This window comes from Herpailurus yagouaroundi, unplaced genomic scaffold (genome assembly GCF_014898765.1).
Source record: "Herpailurus yagouaroundi ecotype Mexico unplaced genomic scaffold, PumYag 186, whole genome shotgun sequence".
Taxonomy (NCBI): Eukaryota; Metazoa; Chordata; class Mammalia; order Carnivora; family Felidae; genus Herpailurus; species Herpailurus yagouaroundi.
This window is the reverse complement of record NW_024412417.1, coordinates 20,534,851-20,546,670: the sequence shown is the minus strand read 5'-3', so window position 1 is coordinate 20,546,670 and position 11,820 is coordinate 20,534,851. Positions and strand designations below refer to the sequence as shown.

The 11,820-nt window shown below is 42.8% G+C and overlaps 1 protein-coding gene and 1 long non-coding RNA gene across 2 annotated transcripts; both read left to right on the top strand.

Annotated features, from left to right (window-relative positions):
* Positions 1 to 2,270: 2,270 nt before the first annotated feature.
* On the top strand, positions 2,271 to 3,505 carry LOC121042879 (uncharacterized). The gene is made up of 2 exons (XR_005796506.1): positions 2,271 to 2,894; positions 3,286 to 3,505. It is a non-coding gene; the product is annotated as an uncharacterized LOC121042879 (long non-coding RNA).
* Positions 3,506 to 3,945: 440 nt separating this feature from the next.
* On the top strand, positions 3,946 to 10,752 carry KCNV1 (potassium voltage-gated channel modifier subfamily V member 1). The gene is made up of 3 exons (XM_040494272.1): positions 3,946 to 4,509; positions 5,363 to 5,892; positions 9,147 to 10,752. The coding sequence occupies exons 1-3, from the start codon at positions 4,043 to 4,045 to the stop codon at positions 9,656 to 9,658; spliced, it is 1,509 nt and encodes a 502-aa protein (XP_040350206.1). The 5' UTR covers positions 3,946 to 4,042; the 3' UTR covers positions 9,659 to 10,752.
* The last annotated feature ends 1,068 nt before the right edge of the window (positions 10,753 to 11,820 follow it).

The window sequence follows — 11,820 nt, the reverse complement described above, 5'->3', positions numbered from 1 at the left end:
AATAAAATAAAATAAAATAAAATAAAATAAAATAAAATAAAATAAAAACAGGACTGTTAAGAATGCATGCTGTTCATTAATATATTTAGAAATATTCACAAAAATTGGAAGAACTAAAAGCAGTTAGTTGTACCTGGAGATTTAATATTCAAATCAATGTTTAGAAGACTTGATAGATAAAGCCAAACACCAGTAGAGCATTTTCTAACAAGACTGTCAATGGAAAATCACCTGAATATAACATCTGATAACTAGAGAAAATATACCCAAAGTCATTACAATGTTGAGTTTTCACATCTCAGTACTGAGCTGCCTCCTACGTGACAGTCACATTCCTCCCAGGCTTTGTAGGAAGGAAATTGAAAGCAAGACCTCACCACCCCCAAGTACTCATCAGCAATTCTCCTTTCACTTCTTGACATATTTTAGGGTATACCTCAGGTCAAGATCAGGGACCAGGAAGGACATCCTTTGAATGGACTTATTTCTGCCCTTATTTATCATTGCATTTTCATTGGACTCTCAGACTCAAACCTGGGAATCAATGGAGGAGGGACAACAGATTACAGGGAACAGGACAGGGAAGAGGGCAGAAAATTTTATTACCCAAGAGAACTCTATACTTTAAAATGGGTCATTTGTGTTTATATGTTACTGGTTAACTAGTCATCATCTCTCTAGTTATGATTATTTTATATAGTGGAAATTGTATTAACCACAATTGAAGCCCAGCTGAAAATTTTAGCGTCTCATCTTGGCACTTGAGATGAAATCTGGAGTGAGAAAGACCCCAATTTTGATCCCTTCATATATATATTCACTATATAACTGGGAAAGCTCCTTGGCGCACGTGAGTCTTTGAGCTGAGATCTGTAACTAAGGAAGACAGTATTTACTTCATAGGACCATTTCTGAGAATTCAGATACTTAGCGTGGGCCTTACACTTAAAAGGTGGTTATTGTTCTGATTCCTTCTACAGGATACCACTAACTACAACGGAAATCTAGGGTTCTGGTGGCAGTGCAAGCCTCAGTAACAGTTTGTTAACCTCTGTTACCTGTCCAAGATCTCCCTTCTCACCTAAAGCTGTCATTCTCCTCTGAAAGCTTTCCTCCTTCCCTACCACACTCTGTAAAATTAGGTTAGACCTTTAATACTAATCTTCTGATGAAAGCTATTTACACTAAGGTATGAATGAAGCTTAACAGAAGTGTGGAATTTTTTCAATGCCCAAATAATCTGTAATAGAGATGCTGAGGGAGTTTTTCTTCCCGTGTAAGAGAAGTTCTGCTACCTTAGACAAATTGACACAGTACCTAAACATATTGATGAAGTATTGACCGGTTTTACCTCCTCCATATTTTCTAAATGGAACAGCTCCTTATAGAGGCAAAAGTTAACCAAATGAATAGCTGTCAGAGAACCATAACCTATAAATACTATACTATTTTTTTTTTAATTTTCACTTAAGTTGCTGTTTATTCTCACAGGAAAAACTTTAGTTCCACAAGAAAAAGGACCTTGTCTGTTAGTGCCTGGTGTATAGTAGATGCCCAATAAACATTTTTTGAAAGATCAGGAAAAATACATCATTTAACATTAGAAATTTGCAAAAATAAATTAAAAAGTAAATAAAAGCAACCACAACTTTGATTTATTTGAAAGCCACACAGAAAGAAGATGTCCCAAGCATTGTGTTTATGAGGGCAGCCTCTTATAACTACTCCTGAGTTTGAGTTTGGATGTGTGACCCTAAGTAAATCACTTAATTTCTCTGTTTTGCCTGTTTCCTCCTTCTGTAAAATGGGTATGCCTCAGTTTCCTCCTTCTGTAAAAGGGGTATTATTATTATGACTAAATAAGGTACTGAATGAGTAAAGAGCCTACAAAATTTCCTGACATAAAGCCCACAGGAAATGCTTAGTGTTTTTATTGAAACATGAAAGTTTGCTGAGGAAGGCATGGAGGTCCAGGAACTAAATGACAGCTGGATGTTCCGCAGTCATTTGGTAAAGCCAGAACCAAACAACCACGTTTCAAGTCCATTTATCTTTTTTTTTTTTTTTTTTTTTTTTTTTATTTATTTATTTTGAGATAGAGCACAAGCAGGTAAGGGGCAGAGAGGAGAGACAGAATCCCAAGTAGGCTCCCTGCCATCAGCGCAGAGACTGAGGTGGGGCTCAAACCCAAGAACCTGGAGATCGTGACCTGAGCTGAAATCAAGAGTCAGATGCTTAACAGACTGAGCCACCCAGGCGCCCATTAAGTCCACTTATGAGAAAGTTCTCCCCACTGTGCCAAGCTGCCTGCTCATCTCTTTATACATACTTTCTAAAACTACTTACAAGAAGAAAAAGATGTGCGGTTCACTTGCAAAGGCTTTTGGAAAATGCAGGATTCTCATCTGCTGGCTGGAAATGAGAAAACCTTGAACCGTGCTACACAAAGCAGTTACTATAAGTTCCCTAACCCTGAGTCTAGCAGACATGGAAAATTTTGTTCTTGAGCATTTGTGAGCACACAGATCAGGGAAACGGGAATCCAAACAGCAATCCTGAGGTGTCTTCAGGATGAATATGATATTCAGAGTCACGGAGTGCTTCACTTCCTCCTCCGGTCTCACCTCCCTCGGCTCCATGCTTTCCCCACAGCTGGTGCTGGAAACCGCGAATGGCTCGCTAGCGCGGGCGGGGGCGGCCCAGGGGCCAGAGCCGGAGGCGGCGGAGATGAGGCGAGGCTAGGCAGCAAGCGCCAGTGCAGAGCTCAGCCTCGAACACAGTTTTCCTCCTGGACCTGTCAAGTCAGACCTCACATGTACACCGGGAGAATCTACCAAAGGCTACCTAACCAGCCGCGGCCTCTGAGCGCTGCGCTGATGTGCCAGGAGGGGAAGGTGAGTCACCCTGTCCTCCTCCCCGCCCCCACCCCGTGTCCAACAGGTGGGCTGGGGCTCGACTCCAAGGGGCCCAGTGGGTACACCTCTGGTCTCACCTGGGCAAGGCGCTCGGCTGCTCCCTTCACCCAGCCGTCGGTACTATTTAAACTCCTGCCCCAGCCCACGCTTGTTCTATTCCTTGTCTTTCTGCCTTCCCTTTCTCCTAAAATGAGAGCTCCGCTGTGCGCCGGGGAAGGCGCCCAGAACGCCTGCTCTCCGGGAAACTTCTTCGGGCAGAAATGGCTAAACCGAAGGGCGCAAAGTGCCTCGATACGAGGCAATGGTGACCCCTAGTTCTTGGCGACTCACTGGGACTTCAGTTAAAAGTCATCATCAATTTCTCAACCAGCAGGTCAGAAACAGACGGAGGGAGAAGAAAATGGAGCGCGAGTGACAATCAGACTAGGATGAGAATGAATGGGAGCAGATGATGCGGCCCCCTCGCCCGGCGCCCCCTCCCCCACGTGCTCATACCCCCAGCGACTACTCCCGGGGAGGCCTGTGAAGCCGCCGCAGTAAAAGGAGACGGAGGAATATATATCCTCAAGTTGGAAAGGACTCTGACCCGGTTACCACTTCCTCGGCTTTCTGAACTTTTCCTCTCGGTCTCCTGGGCTGGAGTGAGTCTTGCCATCCCCCTTGCGTGCGTTCGTTCCCCTAAGAGGCATCCTGTCCTCCTCCTCCACTCTAGACCCGCCACCTCCCCCTGCACGCCCGCTCCACCCCCTAAGTAACGAGGCTTTGAATACGTACACCTCCCGGCCTAGGAATCTCCCTCGCAGATTTAGCGGGGGCTGAGGGCGTAAGTCCCGGAAGGTGTGCCCTGGGGCTGTCCCTGGCTGGGACCGCTTCTGAGCACTCGCCCGGGCGCGACCCCCTCCCCTCCCCGCAGCCTGGGCGCGCCCGGCTCGTGCGCTGCTGTCGCGCACTCGCCGCGCCCTAGCGGCCAGAGGGGGAACGAGCGCAGGGGTGCGCGGGTGGGAGGCACCCCCCTCGGGAACCAGGGAAATCCCGGCCGCCGCCAGGGGCCGTGCCACCACCCTCGCCCGACCGAGGCTTCCGGCGCGCCCCCAACTTTGTGGCGCCCTCAGGCAGCGGCGGCGGGGATGGAGCTGCCTTCCCGAGGGCGGGCGCCGCTGGACTCGTCGCTGGACAGCTGCTCCCTGACCTCGTTGGAGTCCAGCGTTTTCTGCAGCGAGGGCGAAGGGGAGCCCCTGGCGCTCGGGGACTGCTTCACGGTCAACGTGGGCGGCAGCCGCTTCGTGCTCTCGCAGCAGGCACTGTCCTGCTTCCCGCACACGCGCCTGGGCAAGCTGGCCGTGGTGGTGGCCTCGTGCCGCCGCCGCGGGGCCCTGGCCGCCGTGCCCAGCCCCCTGGAGCTCTGCGACGATGCCAACCCCGTGGACAACGAGTACTTCTTCGACCGCAGTTCGCAGGCATTCCGCTACGTCTTGCACTACTACCGCACCGGCCGCCTGCACGTCATGGAGCAGCTGTGCGCGCTCTCCTTCCTTCAGGAGATCCAATACTGGGGCATCGACGAGCTCAGCATCGACTCCTGCTGCAGGGACAGGTACCCGGGAAGCGTGCGGTGGCCGGGCTGGGAGGCGGGCGCAGTGGAGAGAGGGCGGCAGAGATAAGATGTGAGGCTTCGGAATCCTCGCGGAACGCAGGCCTAAAAAACACCTGAGGCCACTTCTGAGCTGAAAGGTGGGGTGGCGGTGGGTCCGGAAAGTGTCAAAGCCAGCTTTCGATTGGAACTTTTTAAACCTCCTCCTTTTTTGGATAAATGCGTGCCAATCCGTTTTTAAGACAAAGGAGGTCAGGCCTGCAATAAATACTTGATGATTGAGTGAGTTAGAAAAGCTATGATCCAGAAGATGCATGTATAGGGATGTAGGTTTCACTAGGGAGCATTATCATTTATCACTGAGAACCCTTAACTTGAGACTTGGGTGGAGAACTGCTTTAAATACAGAAGATAGAAAGTTGGTTCCTTGACTGTGAATGTTTCTGGGACTTTGATGACGACTTTCCTTTTATTTTGCTATTGGTACCATTTCTTCATGAATACCTTTACATCACACACACAAAAAGGTTCCATAGGACAAACTTCTGTTCTTGTTACAAGAAAAATGGGTAATAAAATGCATTAAAGTAGACTTGCTATGTATAAATCCTTTTGTATAAACGTCTAACAAGAAAGTACCATTTTAAAAATAATAATCTTAAATGAGAACTTTGTGGTACTGTGGGCAGGAGACAGCCCGGGTAAAATTTGAATGGACATTTTCTGCATTTTATTGAAATAAAAAAGCATGACCTCTTTGCTAAGTTTAATCTTTTATTTTTTGTTTGTTTTTTTTTTTTTTTACTTCTGTACTTTTAAAAAGTTAGACTAATCACCAAGTTGTTTTTTCTAAAAGATACTTCAGAAGGAAGGAGCTGAGTGAAACGTTAGACTTTAAGAAGGACACAGAAGACCAGGAGAGTCAACATGAGAGCGAACAGGACTTCTCACAAGGACCTTGTCCCACTGTCCGCCAGAAGCTCTGGAACATCCTGGAGAAACCTGGATCTTCCACAGCTGCTCGAATCTTTGGGGTCATCTCCATCATCTTTGTGGTGGTGTCCATCGTCAACATGGCCCTGATGTCAGCTGAATTAAGCTGGCTGGACCTGCAGCTGCTGGAAATCCTGGAGTACGTGTGTATCAGCTGGTTCACTGGCGAGTTCATCCTGCGCCTCCTGTGCGTGCGGGCCAGGTGCCGCTTCCTGAGGAAGGTGCCGAACATCATAGACCTCCTTGCCATCTTGCCCTTCTACATCACTCTTCTGGTAGAGAGCCTGAGTGGGAGCCAGACTACACAGGAGCTGGAAAATGTGGGGCGCATTGTGCAGGTCTTGAGGCTGCTCAGGGCTCTACGCATGCTAAAGCTGGGCAGACATTCCACAGGTATTCAAATTTCAGTGATGCTTTTTAATTTGCCATTGTTTGTAAACATTAGTGCTTGACTGTAGTCCCAGGGAAGTGACTCTGAATTGATACTCAAAATTACCAACTCCCATACTTTACCCAACCAAAATGGTGCTGGGAAGTTGTTATCACAAGTGTAAAGAAGATGCCGCCCACACTCCTTCTCTCGATATGACATGTAAGAAACAATTTGACCACTTGTTAACCTCAATTTATTTCAACCGGCTGCTCAGAAGATGTACAAAAATTAAAGACACTCGGCCTGAAGAAAGTTCTAGATAATATATGTATAAACAGCACGTTAAAAGAGATGCAGAAATTATTCATGATACATAAGGACATAAGCCAGTTTCTCTTCTGTGTCCAAGGAAGGGCTTACCACACACATTCCTTGGCAAAAAAAAAAAAAAAAAAAAAAAAGTCAGTCTTGCAATGCTTTCTCTGGCCATGCAGAAAGTGAGATGACCAGGCACTGTTTGCCGCCCCATAATTTTTGACAAAGCAATGGAAATATTTGCTTTGGAAGAAAGCAGAAGATACTAATTACTAAATGCTTTGTCTAGTATCTAAGAATTTTCTTGTCCCTAAAGTGCGATGAATGAGAGAGATGGTAACAGAAATTCCTTAGCTTGTATCATATGAAGGCTTGAAAATCTAATGAACATTCCCCCTAGAAAAGTTCCCACACAACAACAATCGTGCATGAAAGTTACAGACAATGTCAGGGGAAGTCACACAAATCCATTACAGATGATCCCTATTTCCCTGAGGGTGGCAATTTTCAGTGGCTGGTCCTATGGCTGTTGGGTGTTCTGGAGTATATATGTGTTAACTGATGTTAGATTTTAATGAAAATAAGAACAAGAATCCCTTGAAAAGCTTGTTAGAAGGCAAATTCTGATCTCCAATCCATGAGGAGTCAGATGTTAGTATTTGGGGTTGGATCAAGGAGCATACATTTTAACAAGCTTACAAGTGATTTTGATGGACCATACATTAAGAAACACTCCAGTAGGATGCCATGTTAATATGATACATATTAATACAACACACATGAATACAAATAATTTAGCTATTTCCACCTTATTCCGCCAGATATGTGCCTGGTTGGTCACCTCAAAGAAGTTTGTGGTGGTTGTCACTTCCTATTAATATAGGGAGAAATTAACCTCAAATATGTTTTTCCCCCACATCTCTGAGGTAATTAGGACTTATTCGAACATAATTTTGGTAGTGTATTTTCCTAGCTAGTCTCCCATACCAGCGGTGTGATAATGGGGTTTCCAACAACTTTTACAAGTACCACTCTTTGTTTTCTGACACACATAATAGGATGCTTTCTTCTAGTATTTATAAACTCTTCACATGATTCAATTTAAAAACACCCAGTAAAGACTACATTTGCTCCTAAAAGAAAAGAAAAAGAAAATAATAGTAATTTCCACAATGTCACGTCTTCAAAGGTTTTTTTCAGTTCCAAAGCAGTACAAAGTATTAATAAAGACTTAATTTATTGAAAGGATATGAATGCTTCCATAAATATTTGACAATTTTATCTTAAACATTACATTTAGCAAAATGTAGATGTAGGTGACATATTTCCCCATGTATTAAACTATAAATATAAGTTGAGAGGTATTATAGAATAACAGGAGGACCAGAGAGCCTAAGTTTAAATCCTGGCTCAGTAACTTTGTACTATTTATGCTACTTCTCTGTGCCTCAATCTTCTCATCTGTAAAATTGCCTAATAATTACATCAATCTCCTATTGTTTTTTGAGGATTATCTGAGTTAATAGATGTAATGTGCAGAAATTCAGACAACTTTGTTTTTCTTTACAAAATTATTTAGAACATTTCATCTTGAAATGAAAACAGTCTCCTCACTGTGGTTTTTCTCAAATGTGGTCAGTTTATTTCAGAAATACAATTCAATGCAGACACATCAAGGCCAGTTTTCTAAAAGGTATTCTAAAGGTAGTCTTAAAAAAATCTTCTTTTGAAGTTAAACGTCAAAATTAATATTCCTCAATCTTTAAAAATACTTGGTACATAATTTAAGAATATCTCAAAGTTTTAAGAACAAAATTTAAAAATAATGAGAGCACAAATGGTATTTTAATGAATTTTAAATAGTCTCTAGTGAATAAAATTAAAATAATTCTAGGAGATATTACTTCGACCTTCAGAGACAGTATCATTTTGGCTTCAGACTGATATGACTTCAAAACGTGGATACGCTTTTAGCAGTGTTCGGGAACTCTAGTTGTCAGGGGAGATACCTTATTCAAATTGTAATCCCATTATGGGCTCAACTGACTCTCCTTAGGGGCTGAGTCTCTCTAGAGATGGGATTGGATTCTCTTGGGTGTGTCTCCCAGGGGTTCCATATGTCCTCAGAATAGTAATAGGGAACACACCACTGCCTCACAGTGAATGAATTTTCTAGTAGCTTCAGTCCCCCATACCTTTCTGCAGTGAAAGGAATAATCTGTATTCTAGTCTATCTCCGTACAGGAAAGCAGAAATTCTATGTACTCAAGGGAAATGTTTCCCCATGGCTTTGGTATTAAGGGTGCACATTTCAGTGGGTGTCATGGAAGTTCAGGACATGGTAAACCGTTAAGAATGTCCCATGATTGCACATGATGTTCTCACGTCAGCTTGCATATGATGCCTCACTCACTTTATTCTCATGGAGGACATCCTTTACCCCTTCTGGCTTTCAGATAACAATACCCTGATTATGTTCAACTTCATTGGGAGGGTGAGTAAAGCAGACACATCAAATGTAAAGAGACAGCATAAAACCAGCATCAGAAAAGTGTGCCAAAGCGGTACATTGAAATGCACGTCTGCCAAGTGAGCCCTCCACTTGCGATGCTGCACAGGCCTCCCATTTTGTGGATTAACATATAATTTCCATCATACATCCACTGCCTGCTTTTTAGTCTCATCTGTCACTTTTTTTGGTATAAATAGTAGGTGTTTAGTAAATATTTCTTTCTGTCTTTTTCAGTCTGGCCCCACCAACTAGACTATGAGCTCCCTGAAGAAAAAGATAATGATTTTTCATCTCTATCCCCAGAACCACTGCCCAATGCTGCAGACATATTAGATGTGAAATGCACATTTGTGGGTGGATAGTCAGAAAGGAGAGGGAAGGGAGGAAAGCAGAGGGGTGGGGGAGGGAAGAGGTGCCCAGGGACTGACAGCAGTTGTTCTCTTACAGGATTACGCTCACTCGGGATGACAATCACCCAGTGTTATGAAGAAGTCGGCCTACTGCTCCTCTTTTTGTCTGTGGGAATTTCTATATTTTCAACTGTGGAATATTTTGCTGAGCAGAGTATTCCTGACACAACCTTCACAAGTGTCCCTTGTGCATGGTGGTGGGCCACAACATCCATGACTACTGTGGGATACGGGGACATTAGACCAGACACCACCACAGGCAAAATCGTGGCCTTCATGTGCATATTATCAGGAATCCTTGTCTTGGCCTTGCCTATTGCTATTATTAACGACCGCTTCTCCGCTTGCTATTTCACCTTAAAGCTCAAGGAAGCAGCTGTTAGACAGCGCGAAGCTCTGAAGAAGCTTACCAAGAATATAGCCACTGACTCATACATCAGTGTGAACTTGAGAGATGTCTATGCCCGGAGTATCATGGAGATGCTTCGGTTAAAAGGCAGAGAAAGGGCAAGTACTAGGAGCAGTGGAGGAGATGATTTCTGGTTTTGAAGCCACTTTCAGTTTATTTACAAAAGCTTGTGTACAACTAACTCAACTGATAAAGCCTTGATATGGATGTCTATGTACTGTTGAAGAGTCTCTTTTGAGTATACCACCTGTGTTAGTTTTTGCTGATATTTTGCTTGGTCTGCTAGAATAGTTCACGTCCCCCAAATCGAGTGCACATTGTTTTGACACAGTTGAGCCGCAAAAAATAGTCATTTAACATAACCCAATACAAGTAGGCCAAATGTCTGGATTGTCAAATATAATAGTGCAATACATCCAACAAAGTTAAAAGTTTTATGCATCACTAATTTTAAGGTTTTTTGCACCACTAATGTAAAAAGAATGGGAGTTAAGCTACACGGCCCAGAGAAAAGGTAAGTGAACATTTAAGAACATACTGGACATTCTTCAAGTAAATAAATCACTCCTTCCTCCATCGGTTAAAGTTGTTACATACAACAATTAGCTTTGCAAGCGCAAATCCTGATTTGATAGCCATAGAAGGTGTCTTCCCTCTGGTGCAAACCACTCATCACAGAGGGACTAACTTCTGATTTCAGTCATTACTGTTGGAGGTGGGAATCCCCAGGCTGCTTAACCACTGACAGAACAGGGGCTTCAAGAACTGTACATTCTCATCGTCTCCACGGAGTGCAGTAGTGTAGCCTAAAGCAGGTTTCTCTTGTACCCCTTGGAAATTAGATGGTCTTTAAAAATCTCTTTATTGATGTGGTGTTCAAATTATGTCTTTAAAATCACGAATGTGTAAAGGTGAAGTAGTGAACATCCTAAAAATATACACTAAAAGTATTAAATAGTCTTATTTCATAAAATGAGAATGATATGTTGACTGATATCACTGGATGAACTTGAAAATCTTTTATTTGTTAACAAAAATATTATAGATAGCTTTCTGGCTTTTGGGGTAAATAGCAAATGTTCCAACTTTGCACGCATTTGACAGCATTTGACGGTCATTTGTGATAATGATAAAATTCCTAGACATTCTGTTATATGATTAAAACCAAAAGTTCTAAACCTAAGAATTAGTTGATGATTCCCAATATTCTAGTAAATGAGTTTTTAAAAACTAAGAGTGATATGGAGTGTCACTTTAATACCTGCCTTCTCAGTGGGTGTAATAGTGTCCCAAAGGGATGATATTGGTTCTTAGGGGGGAAAAAAAATCAGTCCTTTTATTCAGAAAACACATACATACATGCAATACATAAACAGATATAGAGTATACCTATGGTGTTAAAATTTCATGAAGTGGAAAATTAGAGAAAAAAATGCCTAAAAGGCTCCTTGCCTGGGTTGGGTGGTGATAAGAAATACATATTGAGAAATACTGCTTTAATATATGGCTATACCATATTTCATCAATTCTAGTTAAAACACCTTATTATATTATGAACCACGAAAACAAAAGGGATGGAGTGAAGGAGAGGGGTAGGGACAGAAGGGAGGAAGGACAGAGAAAGGAAGGAGGAAATAAGGAAGGAAGGAAGGAAGGAAGGAAGGAAGGAAGGAAGGAAGGAAGGAAGGAAGGAAGGGAGGGAGGAAGGGAGGGAGGGAGGGAAAGAGGAAGAAGAGGGAGGAAGAAAGGAAGGAAAGAAGAGAGAACCCAGTCAATTATAAGATGCCATTGATTATAAAATCCGTCCAGATTTTGGATAAGTAAGGTTTTAAATACACCTCTTAAATCAATAAAATATCATGTATATTACCTCTGGTGTTTGGTGTTTAAGCTCTGAAAACATTTTCAGTGGTGTCATGAGCTTTAGGTTGTATGTTAAAATATTTTAATCCACTTGGCCTGTTTTCACTTCTCCCAAATATCGTGAAAGATGTAGGAGATATGAATGGTAATAAAGTAAATATTTTCCCTCTTACACAATGCACAGGTGCTGGAAGATAGCATAGGGTCACTAATTCTAGTATAAATCCCACCCATAATCTGAAGGGGAGATAAGACACAGAAGCCAAACTTACTGTGGCTTCTCTAGAACTCTCCCCATTAAGAATAGTTGCTCTGACCTAGGACTGTGCTCTATGCCCAAGATGTATTATGTCATTAATCCCAAAATATCCCTATTAAACAATTACTGTTATCCTGCTTTAAGTATTACATTTATTTATTCAACAAACACTTATTTAGG

Bases quoted from the DNA above. Each gene is read 5' to 3' on its own strand.
- KCNV1 (XM_040494272.1), top strand. From the start codon at position 4,043: ATGGAGCTGCCTTCCCGAGGGCGGGCGCCGCTGGACTCGTCGCTGGAC. The intron at 4,510-5,362 runs GTACCCGGGAAG...TTTTTCTAAAAG, and splicing joins GACTCCTGCTGCAGGGACAG to ATACTTCAGAAGGAAGGAGC. The intron at 5,893-9,146 runs GTATTCAAATTT...GTTCTCTTACAG, and splicing joins GCTGGGCAGACATTCCACAG to GATTACGCTCACTCGGGATG.